Here is a 19,507-nt window from a genome sequence, read left to right as displayed (position 1 = left end):
AAGCCTCATACATACTGATATTGCCCCCTTACCGCTTTGGAGTGCTGTTCTCAGAGCTATCTAAAATGCTGCCTCCTAGGCTGTAGTCCTCATTTTGCATCAAGTAAAACTTAACTCTCAACTTTTAGGTTGTGCTCATTTGGTTTTGGGGGTTTTTGGGGATTTTTTTTTTTATCTTTTTGTCTTTAGGGCCACACCCAGGGCATTTGGAGATTTCCAGGATAGGGGTCAAATTGGAGCTGTCGAGGCCAGCGTACACCACAGCCACAGCGAGGCAGGATCCGAGCTGCATTTGCGGCCTGTATCACAGTTCACAGAAATGCCGGATCCTTAACCCACTGAGGGATGCCAGAGATCAAACCCACATCCGCATGGATACTAGTCAGGTTTGTTAACCATTGAACCACGATGGGAACTCCCTTGTGCATATCGTTTAAGTCAACAACACAAAAATTCATACATATGAATATATATATATATATGTGTGTGTGTGTGTATGGTATATATAATGCGTGCACATTCCTGTTTTGTTTAACTCCTGTATAATCCTAGAGGGAATGAGAATAAAAATTCTGACTGATTAATTTTCACCTGGGATTTGTAGTCTCAAAAAAAAATTCTCTAATGCTAAATCATACCCAATTGTCAACATAAAGTTTGATTTAATTGTCTCGTTAGTTGTTTCCCAAGATCATGAAATCCTGACGGGGTTGTAAGGCTTTATAAGACTAGGAATCCAGAACTGATATAAAACATTCTGAGACAGAGCGGTTTGAATTCTCTTGAACTTTACTGGTGATGGTGTTGCTGAGAACTTTAGGTAAGTTGTCACATTCCGATGTTAGAAGTTAATGGAAAATTTTACTTGTTCCTCACAAGGAGTCCAATGGCCACTGACTTACTGAGATAAGTTAAGTGCTAAGGAAATGATTTCATCTGAAATATCTTCGCCAATTTCCCATTGCCGTTTCTACCCATACCAAGAGTCACAAGGAGAAGCAGCATTACTCACAAGCAGAGATCAAAAAGAGAAACTAATATTATAGAAAAGGACAAAGCAGAAACAACAAATGCACAAATAAGAAGCAACAATCAGGAACCATTTATAAAAGAAACAACACTATTAATATCTCAAAAGCAAATGTGGAAAAGGGATGAAGTAGCAGAGGTTACTAGAAATTGTTAATTTAAAAGTCAAAATAAATTTTAGGAAAGGTTAAATTTCTTTCAGTTGGATATTCTTTAAGAATGCTCAGAGGCCTAAGATATTTCTGGAAAGAATCACAGACAAGAGAAACTTATCTCTAAACATAAAAAAGTTGATTGTATTAATTTGGAAAGAAATTTTCATGATTTAGTTTACAGCACAACAATATATCCTTAGTTAGGAAAAATGACACGTCTGCTAGTTAATCAAACACAGCCACTCACCATAGTGTTCTGGTTCTGATTAACAAATACAGAACCCAATTCTTTTTTTTTTTTTTTTTTTTTTTTTGGTCTTTTGTTTTTTTTGTTGTTGTTGTTGTTGTTGCTATTTCTTGGGCCGCTCCCGCGGCATATGGAGGTTCCCAGGCTAGGGGTTGAATCGGAGCTGTAGCCACCAGCCTACGCCAGAGCCACAGCAACGCAGGATCCGAGCCGCGTCTGCAATCTACACCACAGCTCATGGCAACGCCGGATCGTTAACCCACTGAGCAAGGGCAGGGACCGAACCCGCAACCTCATGGGTCCTAGTCGGATTCGTTAACCACTGCGCTACGATGGGAACTCCGTGAACCCAATTCTTCAAGCCAGTCTCTACCCAAGGAAATATGTGTCCCATCTGGTTTTGAGTTGGCACTAGGATGCAAAAGAGATCTGTTTATACCTGGTCCTTCTTTTGATATTGAGCTGGATGAACTGTTTGTATCTTTTGGAAATTGAGTCCTCTTGAGTCACGTCATTTGTAGATGTTTTCTCCCATTCTGCAGGTTGTCTTTTTTGTTTTGTTTATGGTTCCCTTTGCTGCGCAAAAGCTTTTAAGTTTAAGTCAAGTATTTTAATACCGGTTCAGGTGAAGCCATTGTCTTTGAGAATTTTCTGAGTGGGCATAAAAAGCCCTTGGCAATCTCATCCAACATCATGCCAACAAATATATTCTGAACTCCAACAGATCTGACACACATTTGACTCCACTCCATTCCCTCCTTCCATGCCTAGTAGTTGTAGTTTTTTCTTTGCAAGAAATGTCTTCCTCTCACAGGGTAATTGTCCATGCATCTTTAAGCACACAAACATGATTCTCCCTCCTGTGTAAAACCACTCCTCAACACAGAGCACTTGCTTCAGTGCCTCTGGCAAGCTCTCTATTCTAGCCTGCCTCCCAGTATCGGCTACAATAGGTAATTCTGTCATAACTTCCTGCACCTTTTTGTTTACAAAAAGTCAACTGATAAACGAAACCCTTCTTGAGGTCATGCCTCATTCCTTGCTTCTGTCATTTAGCACAGTACCTGGAAGAGGATCTAGAACATAGGAAATGTTACACAGAGATGCAGGTTTGGACATAGGTGATGAGCACTGAGAGAACTGGTTTTGAAACTTGGCTCTCAAAGCATCCAATTTGGTGCCTCGAACAATTTACATACAATCAGTACTTTGCTGCAATAGCTTTTCCATAAAATGGGAATGATCATCATGTTTGTCTCACAAGATTACTGTGAAGGTTAAAACGAGATGACTTTTTTAAAGCACTCAGTGGAGTGCCTGCCATAGGTTAAATTCCCAATAAATATTATGACATAGAGAAACTCAACAAGGTACTTTTAGGGACATTGGCAATGGAACAATTTTGTCACTTAAAATCGAGTAATGAGTGGATAAAAAGTGAGACAGAATATATTTGTTGCAATATCTACCTGTATAGACACTCAGGAGAAGTGTAGTCTACTTTTAAAGCATCAGTGTCATAGTCGAATAGACACTCAAAGACTGTCTTCCCAAAGTACACTTGTGTTAGGGCAAAGACTACGACTTTTTTAATAAGATTGCCTTGGGTTTAAATCCTGACTTCCCTTACATCTAAGATTACCTGGGCAAGTTAATTAACTGCTCTCCACCTACTTTCTTATATATAATGGGGACTACGATGCATATCATAGTGTTAGGCAGCTTAATAAAGTTCCGAGGAAGGTGTTTTGCAAAGAGTAGTTTTGCAAAATAAAAAATTAGTGTCACTACTTTGAAAACGATGCCCTCCTTTTGCATTGAGTGACTTCCTCTAGATGAAGTTAATACTCTTTCTAGTTAATTGCTTTTTCAGAGATTTTCAAAGCTATGAAGCCCCGAGGTGCTTAAGGAATCAAATTCACCATGAGCCTGGGCAGGTATAAATTAGCTGGGTCCACAGCGTGGTACCTTTTTGGCTATGACTCTGAGAGTTGCAGATAAGTGTCCTGGTCCTGGACAAGGGGAATGGAATGTTTCTGCACATATAACCAGGACTGGCTGTAAATTCAAGAGATAAAAGGCTCTGAGAGAAGATGACCTGAAAGGTATTTGGAAAGTCATATGTGATGCCACATGTCTGTAAAAGGAATGCTAATTAATCTTTAAACATGCCTATGATGAATGCTGTGGGAATAAATACAATAATGCCTATGAAACACTAGGACAGTGCTTGACTCACAGTAAAGTCTTCAAACTTATCAGCTCTTTTCTTTTATAAATGATAAAATTCTGGAATATTTAAGAGAATCAGAGCAATAGAGTCAGAAGGCTCTAAGATTGAGATGCAGTCCAAGAGTGTTCACCGTTTCCCCACAGGAAGCCCCTTTTATTTCTCAGGGATCCATGTTTTTGAAGATATGGCCAAGCCACTAACTTATTCTCAGCTTGTGCTATGATTCGTTTAAAATAAGCTGCCCACAAAAACTCATAATAATCCTGCAAATAACATGACATAAAGATACAACTGAGATGTATTTTCCATCCAGCGCACACAGGAAAGAATATATTCCAGTGAATGGAAAGGAGGATAAGTTAAAGTAATGGGATGTATGCAGTATTAGATAATGAGCCATTCCAGGGAGAATAATACAGTAGAGAAATGTCACGGAAGTGGACTGGTGATCAGAAAAGGAGAGGTAATATTAGTGGCAATTTGATACCTGAAAAGTGTGAGGAAATGCTTTGTAAAGACACCATCTCTCTACAAAGAGAGAAGAGCATTCTCACCATAGGTGGAATAACTGCCAAGCCTTTAGGAGACCCAATTTATTCCAGGAATTGCAAGGAAGGCAGCAGGGCTGAGGCGGAATGATCAGTGAAGGGGAGAAGAACAAGAATCAAAAGACAAAGGTAATTAGCTTATACTTCTTTAGAAGGATTGGAGCTTTTCCTCTGAATAAGTTATGTCACTGGAGTGTTTGAGGATGAGGGCTAATATGATCGACCTGATATTTTAACAGGATCACTCTGGCTGCCTTGTTGAAAGGCTCAAGGGGGTAAGGGTGGAAGTGGGGAGGACAGAGGGAGATGAGTAGGAAGCTCTGCAGCAATGCAAGGGGGAGATGATAGAGGCTGAGTGTAAGTGGACCCACAGGGGCTGGGAGAAATTGGGCAGGTTCTGGATATATTTGAAGATAGAATTAAGATGTTGTTGATTATTCAGTTACAGTGTAAAAGACAAGGAGTCAAAAATAATCCCATGATTTTCCCTAAGTGATGATAATGCATTTTCTGCAATGGAGAGGTCTGAGAGCAAAGCAGGCTTAGAAAGGATTGTTAGGAACTCAACCTCTCCTGAACTTCCCGGGAGACATTCTGTAAGAGATATTAGGTAGGCACTTGGATCCATGCATCTCAAGTTCAGAGAAGAGAAATGGTCAAGAGATATCTGATGGATGGAGAGTAGATAGATAGATAGATAGATATGTGCATACGTACATACATACGCACATACATAAGGACTCACATATGGAGAGCACAGAAAGTCATTCGAAGTGATTGTGGGAGAAAAAGAGAATGGATTCAAAGGTTGAGTCTGGGCTTTCCAAACTTCAAAGCTGGGCTATCACTGACAACACGCAGCTGTAGAAGGAGAGGAAACCAGGCATGTCTGATGAGCTGGAAACCTAGTGAAGAGAGGGTTTCCAGCAGGAACCACTGATGAACTATTTCAAATGCTGCTGATAGATCAAATCAGATGAGGAGCTAAAGGAATTTTTGGATTTGACTTTTGTGTAGACATTGACCCTACTGGGGGGAAACATTCGTGGAGTAATCCTATCAAAGCCTAAGTGGAACATCTTATATTGCTCAATATTCTACTCAGAAATAATTTATTAGGATAAATAAATAATTTTACAAGACTAATACTGATAGTCTTGTAAAATTTAATATTTTCCTAGATTCCAAAACTATGAGATATGAATAATCATGTTGTCCATGATTTTTATTGAACTGTAAAAGGAGTTAGGTTGATGGGAAGTTAGTGTGACCAGAATTGTCCCTGAAGTGTAATATGGGTGTGCAGTCACTGGCTATGTTCTTGTCCATCATTTCAACTCTGAAGAGAGGAAAATGTCCATGTTATTGCACACAATATTAAGTCTCATTGTCATATTCTAACACATATATTTTTTTTGCCTAATTATTATCATTAAGGGAAAAACTCTTTAATAAAATATTATAAAAATAAAAATCTAAAATAATACAAGAGTCTCTAGTACTATATTGCTTGTGTAGTACACATGAACTACTTACTTCTTTTTTATTTTTAATTTTTTTTGGCTGTACCTGTGGCATATGGACGATCCCAGGCCTGGGATGAACCTGCACCAACTGTGCCACAGCAACAGCAATGCCAGTTCCTTAACCCACTGCACCACATGAGAACTTCCTGAATTAATTACATTTAAAATTGACCCTTTAGATTATTGTTGCTAATGTTTTTGGTAGAACATGTATGAAAAAGCTGATCCTATATAGACTTTTCCCCAAAAGTTTGTGTATATTCCCTTTTTTACTTAATCTTGTATTTTCTTCCACATTATATACTGTGATGAGATAAATTTATAATGGCTCTAGTTTGGCCTAATATATGGAAGCACTAAAAGAAAACTCCTAATTCTTTAAAAACATATGTTAAAAATAGGTAACATTCAGTATTTCAGATACAAATAAGGAATCATGCCATTAGCATAAAAGAAAACTGTGATTATGAAGACCAAAGTATGAGAAAATAGATATTAAGTCCATCTTTCCTTTAGTTGAACAATCATTCTTTTTTTTTTGTCTTTTTGTCATTTCTTGGGCCGTTCCTGCAGCATATGGAGGTTCCCAGGCTAAGGGTCGAATCGGAGCTATAGCCGCCAGCCCACGCCAGAGCCACAGCAACTTGGGATCCAAGCCGTGTCTGCAACCTACACCACAGCTCACAGCAATGCCAGATCCTTAACCCACTGAGCAAGGCCAGGGATCGAACCAGCAACCTCATGGTTCCTAGTCGGATTTGTTAACCACTGAACCATGACAGGAACTCCTGAACAATCATTCTTAAGAGGAAAAAATAATCAACCAAAGACAGAAATTTAGAATTGAATATTTTAAAGTCACTAAACAAGGAAACCATCAGCCTCAGATGTTTTTATCTATTGGTAGACAGTGTAAGCAATCTTACAAAACTAAAGACAGACTCAATTTACTTGAACCTGAGAAAATGAAACCTAAGAACAGCCATCACAAACAGCCTGCTAGGTTTTCCTAATAAGGCAACCACTTAAGCTATGGCCAATCAGATAATTTCCTTGTTTTGCCTCCACATCTTCTCTACAAAGTCCTCTCCCCTACTTCCTGTCTATAAACAACTCCTCATCACATTTGGTTTAGAGCTGCCTGATTCAAATTGAAGTTTGATCAAAGAAACACTTGGAAATTATAATGTGCAAACTCTATCTTTTAACAACATATAGTAAAATCTGAGTGGTTTTGTAGCAAAACGAAAATTCTTTCAAAAATGGACATTTACATTGTTGCATCTTAGACTTCAAGGTTTGGCAGTAATGAAATGTCCTTTGCTATGTTTTCAGCATAGAGATTCAAGCTCAACTCATTTTCTCTTCTCCTAGGTGAGATTACCTATAGCCATGGAGAGAAGCAATCACACAGTGACAGATTTCATCCTGGTGGGCTTCACAACAGACCCTGTGGTACAGCTGGTCCTGTTTGTGGTCTTCCTTGGTGTCTATTCTGGGACTGTGTTAGGAAATACCACCCTCATGGTGTTGATCTGTTATGACTCCAGGCTGCACACACCCATGTATTTTTTCATTGGGAATCTGTCTTTTCTGGATCTCTGGTATTCTTCTGTCTACACCCCAAAGATCCTAGTGACCTGTATCTCTGAAGACAAAACCATCTCCTTTGCTGGCTGTGTAGCCCAGTTCTTCTTCTCTGCCGGACTGGCCTACAGTGAGTGCTACCTGTTGGCTGCCATGGCTTATGACCGCTACATGGCCATCTCAAAGCCACTGCTTTATTCTCAGGCCATGCCCATAAAACTATGTGCATTCTTGGTAGCAGCCTCATACCTTGGTGGCTTTATTAATGCTTTCATTGTTACCAAAGGGACTTTTGCCTTGAACTTCTGTAGCAACAACATTATTGATGACTTTTTCTGTGATATCCCACCCCTGGTGAAGTTGGCTTGTGGAAGAAAGGACAGCTACCAGACTGTGCTCTACTTTGTCCTGGCCTCCAACGTCATCACTCCCACTGCACTTATAATTGCCTCCTACCTCTTCATCATCACCACCATCCTGAGGATCCGCTCCACCCAGGGCCGCCTCAAAGCCTTCTCCACCTGCTCCTCCCACCTCATCTCTGTCACCTTGTACTATGGCTCCATCCTCTACATCTACTCTCGTCCACAATCAAGCTATTCTTTGGATAGGGACAAAATAGTTTCTACATTTTACACCGTGGTGTTCCCCATGTTGAATCCCATGATCTACAGCCTGAGGAATAAGGATGTGAAAGAGGCTCTGAATAAACTCCTCAAATAAATCAAGATTCTTGCCTTCTCAGGACAGGCAAAGATAATTATTGATCAGGTTATTATATCTCAAGAAGAGCTCCATTGTCTTCCATTAGGATCATGAATTCTTGGAGTTCCCTTTGTGGTTTGGCAGGTCAAGAACCTGACAGTATCCATGAAAATATGGGTTCGATTCCTGGCCTTGCTCAGTGGATTAAGGATCTGGTGTTGCTGCAAACTGCAGTGTAGGTTACAGACATGGCTCTGATCTGGTGTTACTGTGGCTGCGGCATGTGCTGGCACAGCTCCAATCGGACCTCTAGGCTGGGATAGCAGACCCCTGGGGCCATAAAGAAAAAAAAGAATTCTTGCAACATAAATTAAAGAATTTGCACTCTTGATACCTGTCCATTCAAGAGAACTAAGGTGAGAAAATGGCAGCAATTTAGGAGATAAAATTTAATGTAAAATTATAAGGATTTGAATTAAATTTCTGTTACTCTAGATTAAAAACAAAGAACATAACACCAACCTCTCTCTTCTTCCTTCATAAAGTGATAGAATAGCACACTCCTTTAGCATGGGAATCTTTTGGTTATAGTTTTTCCTAGAAATGGAAAAAAAGCTGAATTAAGTTTTTTAATATTTTAATATGACTATAAACTAGTTTAAATCATTGCTTTACATTCCTATAAAAGAATTTCTTTAGCATTTTCTATGCACTTTTTCTCCCCAGAAGCATTAACATGAAACCCAGAGTTATCTGTGAAATAATCAGTACGACTAGATTCAGCAATCATGATATCTTCAATCTATGTCTTTTACATATGTTACTCTATTAAGAAAAAAAATCAGTCAATATGATTGTACATATGATTTGGGGAATCATTGTATAACTCCCTGGGTTCCTTTTTCAACATAGTGAATCCACATGGACATTTAGTTCCAAATTGTTCCAAATTGTGACATTTTGAGCATCAAAACACAGCTACTATAATAGGTAATAACTATAGTGAGATGAACTACTTGAGAAATAAAAGTCTATGAGTACACATTATCCTGAAGGGAAAAATTCATAAAAGGAGTACATAAAAGTAGTGATCAAGCAGGAGAGGAAATGCAATAAGATACATATAGTTTTGATTTTTAAATGTGAGACGTTAATGTAATTCACTTCAGTAAACCTGAATATGTCCTTATTTCTATAGAGATAACCAGTACAAAAAAAAAAAAAAAAAGGCAAGAAAGTAAAATGTAAGCAAGCAGTCCCACAAGTAGTTCCCCAAAATGTAGCAGTTCCACTCAGCAGAAAAGACTGAGCAGCAAATCAATGATACATATTAACCTGGAAATTAAATGCAATATAACATAATCACTATTAGTTTAACACAAAGTAACCCAGCAAAGACTAGGCCCAACAGTAAAATTCCAAGATGCTTGATTTAGAAAAAAATTTTTTTTTTTACTTTTTAGGGCCACACTCACAGCCTATGGAGGTTCCTGGGCTAGGGGTCAAATGAAGCTGTAGCCACTGGCCTACAACACTGCCACAGCAATGCCAGATCTGAGCCATGTCTACAAACTACACCGCAGCTCACTGCAAAGCCAGATCCTTAACCCAATGAGCAAGGCCAGGGGCCGAATCTGTGTCCTCACGGTTATTAGTCAGATTCATTTCCATTGAGCCATGACGGGAACTTCTGATTTAGACAATATTCTAAAAACAAAATTTATTTATGCCAACTCAGACTCTCATTTTCTGAAAGTTATCTATTACCCACTAATAATTTTTTCTATAAAATAGGTTCTTTTTAAGTAATGTTAATAGATCTAATTGGTGTATTACAGCGGCAGAAAAACAGTTATTTGATATCATTAAGCGAAACTAGAAAATATATTATTCCACAGGAAAATATCAGTGACAAAAAGTTAAGCTGGTATAATAAGTTTATTCTTAAAACATCTTAGTATCATACATCTTCATTTTAACAAAAAGAATACTCAAACTACTGGTCAAGAATTCTGATTTTAATCATTTTAGAAGAGGCAATCAAGCAAAACCCATTCTCCCAATAATTATCACTATATACCCAGATACTATAACCTTCTCTGACCCAAGTGTATAGTCATATTTTGTATATGGAAAAGTAATCTCAACTCCAAAACAAAGTCTAAATCACATTATCACAACCCTAGTAAGATGAGAAAGTATGGCGAATCTTAGGAAGACATAAAAATACATAAGAATGTAATAAAACTTTAATTAAATATGTGGAATTGTTGGTTTAGAATAGGTTTCAGTATGAATTTGGCAGTAAATTTCTAACTGCTGGAAGTATTCCATCTTAGCTTGCAGTTGTGAAGGATTCAGAAGAATATTCAACATTAATTTGAAATTACAGTATAAATTTCCAAAGGAATTTTCTTAATTCAAATTGCAAGTGAAATCTGAAGTCCTAAAAGAAAGTAGTTTCTAACTTGTGTCTTTTAGATATATGAGTTTTAATAAACATTTCTGTAAGTACAAATGTTTGTGTTTTCCATGCAATAAAAATCTCTTGAACTTATATGATTGATTTTAAAAAATGAACTCTTGGTGGTCTTTCACAGCATAGACAATAGCAGTGGACACTTCCCAATAATAGGACTTGTGGTACCCTCAAAAGCATACTATATTAGTTTCCAATTCAGTCTTGTGCCTGGTTTAAAAAAAAAAAGAAGAAGAAGAAGAAGTGGATAACTGGATTTATAGAGCTGAAATTTACAAAATTATCTACTACTGTAACTTTCTACTGCTGTGGTTATAAAACAAACACTTCACTACCTCCCTTGTTGCATGACTCTGGTCCATTCACTCTTTATCAGCACCTAAGTTGGATGAAAGTTACCAGTAAATTGTCCAAATTTACTTACTATTAGATCTGAATCTTCAATTATCTTGTTTTTATTTGTTTGTGGTACTTCTTTGAAAGTGAAGGCCAAGTTGATGCTAAGGAATATCCTAAGTCCCCTGAGTTCCAAGGATAATTCTTCTTGACCTCACGTTGTAGTACCATTCATTTCCTTCTGGTCACTAGGATCAACTGCCCCTCCCAGTACAGTGATCACTGTCATATCAATGCATGAAGAGTCCAACATGGCCACAGTGCAGTGCCAAACTCCAATTAATCAGAACATTGAGGTGTTTCTTTGGAGAGCATGCCATCCCTGTGCACTTAAATTTCCAGATACACTGAGTACAAGGTTATGGGTAGGGAAAGTAAATTGCCACGGGCTATTTCATGTTGCAATAGTTAAACAAGCTAGGTTACTTAGAGTTCTCCAAAAATCAGACACCAAAGTGGAATTAAATGTGCAAAACTTTTATTGGGGGAAATACTCCGCCTGTATCAGAGAAAATGGAGAGGGAGCCAGAAAAAAAAGAAAAAAAAAAAAGGAGTGTCATCAACATGATGCAAATCTGACCACAAGTGAAGAAGAGATGGAGGAAGGATGGAATGTTTTTTTCTTTACAAGAGAATTATCAACTTGGTTGTTTTCTCATCTACTTCATTCCATAAGAACCACCTAATCTATGAGACATTGCCACAAACATCTGAACAATAAAATACTTCGTTACGATCTAGAGTTTGTGGTATATTAGGAAATTGTTTCTATCTTTTCTCTGAGACAGAAAAATCTGGCTTTCTGGCTTCTTTGTTTCATTTTGTTTAGTTTTTTTTCAGTTGGATAGTCCAGGTTTAAATGTAAACAAAAGCCACCTTATCATGTGATGTTTATAATGTCTATTTGCATCCAAAGAAACAGTGTCATAAGTCTAGAACTAAGAACTTCTAAGAGCTGTTATCTCCTCTGTCCCTGAAGGTGTAAGTACAGAGTGAGGTTATGAACACTGGAGAGGGGGCTTGGAAACGGGTGACCTGGTGGGAGTTATGGTCTAGGTGCAGGAATACAGCCATCTGAGGTATCTTTGCAAGAAAGAGGAAAAGGAAAACTACTCTGACCTCACATCCTTTCCTGCCATTGGCAACCACTGGATAAACCTCTTAAGTAGGCAGAGTGCAAAGGAGCCCATTGATACCATTGATACAGCTGAGCATCCTGAAGAAGCAAAGAGGAGGTTAAAACTGTAGAGAATGGATTTGGAAGGACAAAGGAAAGATATTCAATAGAAGTAAAAATATCAATATCACCAAACATAAGTGCTTTAATCTGAAAATATGTGCATATGAATATATGCAGTATATAAAATAAATGTGTGCACTTAGATATATTTTGAATTCTATGCAATTTGAGAGAGTGAGAATTAGAATTCTGAATATATTTCACCAGGGAATTGTAGTCTCAAAAAATAAAGATTCTCCATCATTGAATAGTAACTAATTGGTCAACATACAAATTTATTTAATTGTCTTATTAGTTATTTCCCAAGCCTATGAAATCCTAAGAAGCTGCAGGAATCTAAGACTCTGGAGATTCAGAAACTGATTTAAAAAAAAAAAAAAGATTTTGGGGCAGGAAAATTTGAACTCTGTTGAAGTGATGGTGTTGCTGAGAATTTTATGTAAGTTGCCTAATTAAGATGTTAGATGTAGATGGAAAATTTTATTTGTTCCTCAAAATCAGTCTTAAGATCATTTAAATACTAAGATATAATATGTCAATTAAAATTGCCTCTTTGGAAATAACTCTCCATTTTCCTATTGCAATTTCTGAAACTGCTAAGAGTTCACATGAAAAATAACTTTTCTATTAGAGACAAAAAAGAAAAACTAATATACAAAAAAGGACAAGGGATGAGGGAAACCCTAAATGCACACACCCACACCCACACACATGCATGTGCACATACACACACACACACAACAAACCAGCAAGCTACCATCAGGAGCCACTTACGAAAAACCCAGCATTGGTAATATCCTGAGAGCAACTAAGGTAACTGGATAAAGTAGCAGTGATTACTAGAAATTATTATTCTAAAGACCAAAAGACATAAAAAATGTATTAACTTCTTTCAGTTTAATATGACTTAAGGAAGCACAAAGTCATATGGTATTTTTGAGAAGAATTTCAGATAAGAGGAACTTATTTCTAAACACAAAATGTTATATTTTAATAGTTTTGGTAGGAAATGTATTATTTATCCTAAAACAAAAATATATGTCCTGATGTTCAACACCCATAATTATTAAAGAAATGCAAATCAAAACTACTATGAGGTGCCACTTTATACCAGCTAGAATAGCCATCATCAAAATGTCTACAAACAATAAGTTCTGGAGAGGGTGTGGAGAAAAAGGAACAACTGTGACACTGTTGGTGGGACTGTAAATTGGTACAACCACTGTGGAAAACAGTATGGAGATTCCTCAAAAAACTAAAAATACAATTACCATGTGCTCCAGCAACACCAGTCCTGGGCATCCATCCAGAGAAAAACATGACTCAAAAAGATACATGTACCCCAATATTCACTGCAGCACTATATACAATAACTAAGACATGGAGGCAACTGAAATGTCCATTGACAGAGGAGTGGATAAAGATGTGATACATATACCCAATGGGATATTACTCAGCCATAAAAAGGAATGAAATAATGGCATTTGCAACAACATGGATGGATCTAGAAATTATCATGCTAAGTGAAATTAGTCAAACAGTGGGACACAAATGACATATGCTATCACTTATATGGAATCTTAAAAAAGGATACAATGAACTTATTTGCAGAACAGAAACTGACTCACAGATTTTGAAAAACTCATGGTAACCAAAGGTTGTGGGGGAGGGATAGGCTGGGAGATTAGGATGGAAATGTTGTAAAATTAGTTTGTGATAATGGTTGTACAACTATAAATATAACAAAATTCACCGAATTTAAAAAATATATATATAAGTCCTAAGGAAGAATAACATGTTTGCTGGTTATTAAGTACAGCCAATTTACCATAGTGTTATGCTTCTGATTAAAAATACAGAAACCATTTCTTCAAGGGGATCTCTGCTCAAGGAAATGTGTGAGCCATCTTGTTTAGAATTGGCATTAGGTTTTAAAATAGACCTATTGATAGCTCCTCTTTTTAAATGCAAACATTATTTTGTATTTTTTTTTTTTCCTTTTTTAGGGCCATAACCACAGCATATGGAAATTTCCAGACCAGGAGTTGAATTGGAGCTGGGAAGAAGGATAAAGACACAACTGACACTTACTGTAGCATTTTTCAAACTTGATCCTCAGACAACCTGCATAACAACCACTTGGGCTGCTTTATATAAGCTGGTTCCTGGACCCCACATCTAGCCTCCTGAATTAGGAACTCTGAGTTGGTCCAGCTGAGTCTTTTATGCACCACTGGTTATTTGAGAATTTATGATGTGTCAGGCTCTGTGCTTAGTCTTTTCTTAAGTTATCTCCTTTACAACAACACTAAGGAGAGATGAGTTATCATTGTTTTGCAATTAAAGAAGTGTAGCTTTTACAATGTGGACTAGTAATGGAGAAGTTGAATTCCTGTTAATTCCCTGAAAATTAAATGCTTTTTCCATGATACCACAGCCATCTTTGGTTTGAGCATTCAGTTCAATTTCTGAGACCTGCTTCCTACCCATCATGACATATAATGCCAGAAAATCTGTGCTGTCATGAAAAACATCTTCTTCACTGCTGATAGAAATAAAAACACACAACATGAGAGCTATGAGTTTCATTTTTATCAGGGGGGTACATACTAGGACTGTAGCCTGGGAGATGCCCTGTCAGATAGTTCTGAGGAACTGCTCTGAAGAGGTAAATGACAGCAGGGCCAGCACATATGTGATTTTGGAGAAGTGGTACAGGCAATTAAACATACAGCTTGGCAGAAAGTTTGTGCTATTCATGAGGCACAGATCTCTTAGTCAATGACTTTAGTGCTCTTCCAAATATGAGTTGGAAGAAATTGTGTTCATAAAATTTTCTCCCAAAAATACCTATCAGAAGGCCTGTTCTGCCAGGGCACAGAGCACAGAGTGCCTCACTCCCGATCTTCACCCTGAGCTCCTCAGCATGTGTTGAAGGACATCATAGCCGTGGCTGATGACTCAATCCTTTAGAGCCAGATGTGGAGGGACATTCTTTAGCAGGCATCACAGATGCACTCCTTCTGGATGAATAATTCCTTGGTCAAGCTATCTTGCAGGCAGATTTCTTTGTTCTTTCCTATTTCTATCTACAGGAAACACCAATGACCTGGGATTACTAGTGTCAGGAGAAACATATAAGATATTAGACACTTCTGACAATTTAAGGATAAAGTGACATCATTAAAAGCCACCTAAAAAATTGATATTATTGGCTTGTTTCTCTTCCCAACTCATTCATTCATTCTTGTTTATTCTTTCATTCATTAAATATGTATGTATGTCTACTATATCCCAGGTAATATTCTAGGCACAGGGTATATATAGTAATGAATGGAACAAAAATTCTTACTCTCATGGAGTTTACTTCCTAGTTGGTTCCTATCTCTGTGTGACTCTAGAGACCCAATAAAGGCATAAAAAGCTGAATGGAGGACCACATTACCACAGGTAATCTTACCACTCAGGGGTATTCTCCAGTTATTTTATGTTGTATTTCTTCACATAATTCCTAGAAGAATTTAATGAAGAGTCACAAACTAAAATACAAAGTTGTGGAGTTTCTCAAAGAAGTGATAATATCCTTTTTTTTTTTTTTTTTTTTTGAACTTTTAAGACCACACCCATGGCATATGGAAGTTCCCAGGCTAGGGCCTTAATTGCAGCTATAGCTGCTGGCCTACACCACAGCACACAGCAATGCTGGATCCTTAACCCACTGAGAGAGGTCAGGGATCAAACCTGAGTCCTCATGGATTCGTCTGATTCACTTCCACTGAGCCGCTATGGGAACACCAGATAATATCCTTTAAGAAACATTTTTTTTTTAAATAAGCAGTTGGATTTTTAACAGTCACAAATATCAGGGACCCTCCTGACCATAGTATGTAGTAGGCAAGGATGAAAATGTTTTTCATCCATGGACTAGTCCCACCCAAAGAAAAATGTCCCACCCTCTAAATCCAGGGTCTAGGACATTTATGATTGGAAAAAAGGTCTTTATAATTATGTGTTTACCACTTTACAAATAGACACAATTTATACTTTGCAAGGTTTTGCTATATATCTACTAGTCTAGGAATTCAAAACTGAGGGAAGATTGCCATTTGTTTTGTTTTGTTTTGGCCTTTATCAAGAATTATTCACCTTGTCAGAAATATCTCATCACCAATATAAATGCAATGCTTGATATCCGAGTTACTAACACATTCATAATGATTTTACGTATATGTGTATCCATTGCACTAAGTGTTCCAGAATTTACATATTGAAATTCATGTTATTTTATAGTAATCTTATCATTATTACCATGTAATAATGGTACTATAAGCTATCTTTCTCTCTTACCACCTTTATATTAGATTTAAGATATATATATATATATATATATGCATATATATTATTGAGGCAGGTAATTGCAAAATTATGATTTAAAATGAAAATATTTTTGGTCATCCAGATGACCAAATATATTTTTCCTACATATTTTGTCTTTTTCCAGAGTTCCTGGCTCACAGCTCTTAAAACTCTTGGAACTATCTAAGTGTTGAGAGTGATTTTTTTTTTTAAAGTGTCTTTTGTTATGTTAATGAGGTGACTTCTGGAAATGACTTAAAGATAGGGGCTGGTTGTCAAGGAAGCCAGTCTTGTGACCTCCAGGGAGGGGAAAGAAGCAAAAGGTTAAATTCATCACCAGTGGCCAGTGATTTGAACAATCTTTCCTATGTAATGAAGTCTCTATAAAAACCCAAAAGGACAGGATTCAGAGTGCTTCTGCGTCCATGATCAAAAGGAGGTGTGGGAAGGGTGGCACTCCTGGACATGGCATGAAAGCTCTGGGCCCTTTCCCCAGGCCTTGCCCTGTTCTTCTCTTCTGTCCAGCTGTATCTGAGTTCTACCCTTTTATAGTGAACTGGTGATGTAGCAAGTAAAACATTTCTCTGAGTTTTGTGAGTTGCTCTAGCAATTTAATCAAACCCAAGAAGAGACTCTGGAAACCTCTGATAAGCAAGTGGGTCAGAAGTACAGGTAACAAACTGGGCTTGCAAGTGGTATCTGAAGTTCTGTTGTGGGGTTGAACCTTTTCCTGTGGAACCTGACACTATCTTTGGGTAGGTAGTGTCAGAATTGAGGTGAATTCTTGGACATCTTGCTGATGTCCAGAGTATTGCCTATTGTATGTGTGGGGGAAGACCCTTCAAATCAGATTTGGGGTCTCAGAGCACCAAAATGTTGTATTAACTATAAATTTCACTTTAGGAATAAAAAGGAAACATTAGAAATATTTGTTATAAAGCATAAGTTTCTTAATGTGATAAGCAACTATAACTATAGATGATATGCAATTATGATGTGTCTTTTTGAGAACTGTTCATGGCTAGTTATTAAAACCAGAAAATAATGCTAAGCCCCAGGTTTTTAGACAGCAAAAGACCTACAGTTACTTCCTTTTTTAATTTGACATAACCAGATGTGTTAATTTGTTGGTCTTCACTCTGACACTTAACCCTGATTCTTAATTTGGTTTTATCTCTGGAATTTGTGATAAATGTGCCAAAGCCTTATGGTAAAAACACCTGCAGAATAACCAAGGGATGAATTTCTTCCGTGACTGTGGAGGAAAACTGTGAAGGGGGGCAAAATTTTACCTTAAGAGTGTTTGGCTGAGCCTGAGAATTAAATTGACATAAAACAGATTCACAGGAGAAAAGCATGCAAATTTATTTAATACACATTTTACATTACATGGAAGCCCTCATAAGGAAATGAAGACCCAAAGTGGAAAAACCGAAATGCATTTATACGGGTTGTACAAGGAGAAGCAATTTTGGAAAAATAACAGAAATACAGGAGGAAGAGAAAGGAAGACAATATTATTTTACAAAGAAGAGCAGGAGTTCCCATTGTGGCTCAGTGGGTTAAGAACACAATGTGGTGTCCATGAGGATGCAGGTTTGATTCCTGGTCTCACATAATGGATTAAGGATATGGAGTCACTGCAAACCGCAGCACAGGTCACAGATGGGGCTCCAATCCGGTGTTGCTGTGGCTGTGGCATAGGCCTGTAGCTTCAACTCCAATTCAGCCCTTAGTGCAGGAACTTCTATACATCACAGGTGCACCATAAAAAGAAAAAAAAATTAAAAGTTAAAATAAATTAATTAATTAATTAAGGACAAAGTTGAAGGACTCACACATTCCAATTTTAAAATTTACTACAAAGCTACAGTAATTAAGACAGAAAGGTACTGGCATAAGGATACATGTAAAGATCAATGACCAATGGACAATCCAAAAATAAACCCTTAGGTTCATGGTTTTGGTAGATAGGCTAATGCCTTCAAAAATGTTCACATTCTAATCTAATGTTATTCCAAAGAAGAAAAACAAATAGTCAATAAATATACGAAAAGATGCTTAACATTATTAGTCATTAAAAATCCATCAAAAACACAATATTATGACATTTTAAACACAAAAGCATCAATAAAATCAAAAAGATAGACAATTTGTTTTGAAGAGAATAAGAGAAAATTGGAGTCCTCATGCCTTGCTAGTGGGACTGAAAAATAGTACAGCTAACGTGGATGGTAGTTTTCAGTTCCTCAAAATGTTAAATAGAGATTCACCATATGACTCAGCAATTCAATTCCTAGTGTCCACACAGGGCAAATGAAAACACATCTCCACACAAAACTTGTAAAAGAATGTTCACTGAGGTACTGTTCATAATTGCCAGAAAGTAGAAGAAACAAAAAGCCCTTCAACTGATGAATGATGAATGAATGGGTAAACAAAATATGGCATAACTATATAGAGGAATATTAATAGGCAAGAAAAAGGAATACAGTAATGATACATGCTGCAATGTAGATGAAAAGGAGGAAAAATAATTGTTTTAACAAGGTCTCTTTTTGTAGAATTCTTTTGGTCTCATCTTCCTGTCTTTGAAAAAATATTTCTTTTTTCCTGGTTTTGGGAGGACAGCTCTCACATAGGAATTTTATCTCCTATTTTCAGGAAGAAAGGGGGGTTCAGAGTGTTCTTTAGGTTTCTACTGGGTTTTTTATGCTTTTAGTTCAAAATAATTCTTATGTCAAAGTGGCATATGTTAGGGTGGCCTATTCTACTGCCTTTCACATGTCGCCACCTTCCAAACCATGGGGATGTATCCACATTTCTGGGCTCTGAACAACTTTTTCATTTGTAGCTAGAAAATAGGAAATAGATTTTTTTCTCTGTCTAAATTTAACTAGCTCCTTTCCCAGTTTCTCTTCATCTAGTTTTCATTTCTTAATATCAGCCAACATGAACTCAAAATATTTATATACTTATACATTTATTTATTATGTAGTTTCCCTT

At 37.2% G+C, this 19,507-nt stretch overlaps 1 protein-coding gene across 1 annotated transcript; it reads left to right on the top strand.

Annotated features, from left to right (window-relative positions):
* Nucleotides 1–7,130: 7,130 nt before the first annotated feature.
* LOC110259718 (olfactory receptor 9G19-like) lies at nucleotides 7,131–8,048 on the top strand. The gene has a single exon (XM_021085469.2). The coding sequence runs from the start codon at nucleotides 7,131–7,133 to the stop codon at nucleotides 8,046–8,048; it is 918 nt and encodes a 305-aa protein (XP_020941128.2).
* The last annotated feature ends 11,459 nt before the right edge of the window (nucleotides 8,049–19,507 follow it).

Source organism: Sus scrofa, chromosome 2 (genome assembly GCF_054392235.1).
Source record: "Sus scrofa isolate SSC_HxYL_T2T_F1_AM1 chromosome 2, Sscrofa_HxYL_maternal_Yorkshire_Landrace_v2.0, whole genome shotgun sequence".
In the NCBI taxonomy this organism is placed as follows: Eukaryota; Metazoa; Chordata; class Mammalia; order Artiodactyla; family Suidae; genus Sus; species Sus scrofa.
The sequence above is the reverse complement of the archived record's forward strand: the minus strand, read 5'-3'. Positions and strand labels throughout refer to the sequence as shown.

Bases quoted from the DNA above. Each gene is read 5' to 3' on its own strand.
- LOC110259718 (XM_021085469.2), top strand. From the start codon at position 7,131: ATGGAGAGAAGCAATCACACAGTGACAGATTTCATCCTGGTGGGCTTC.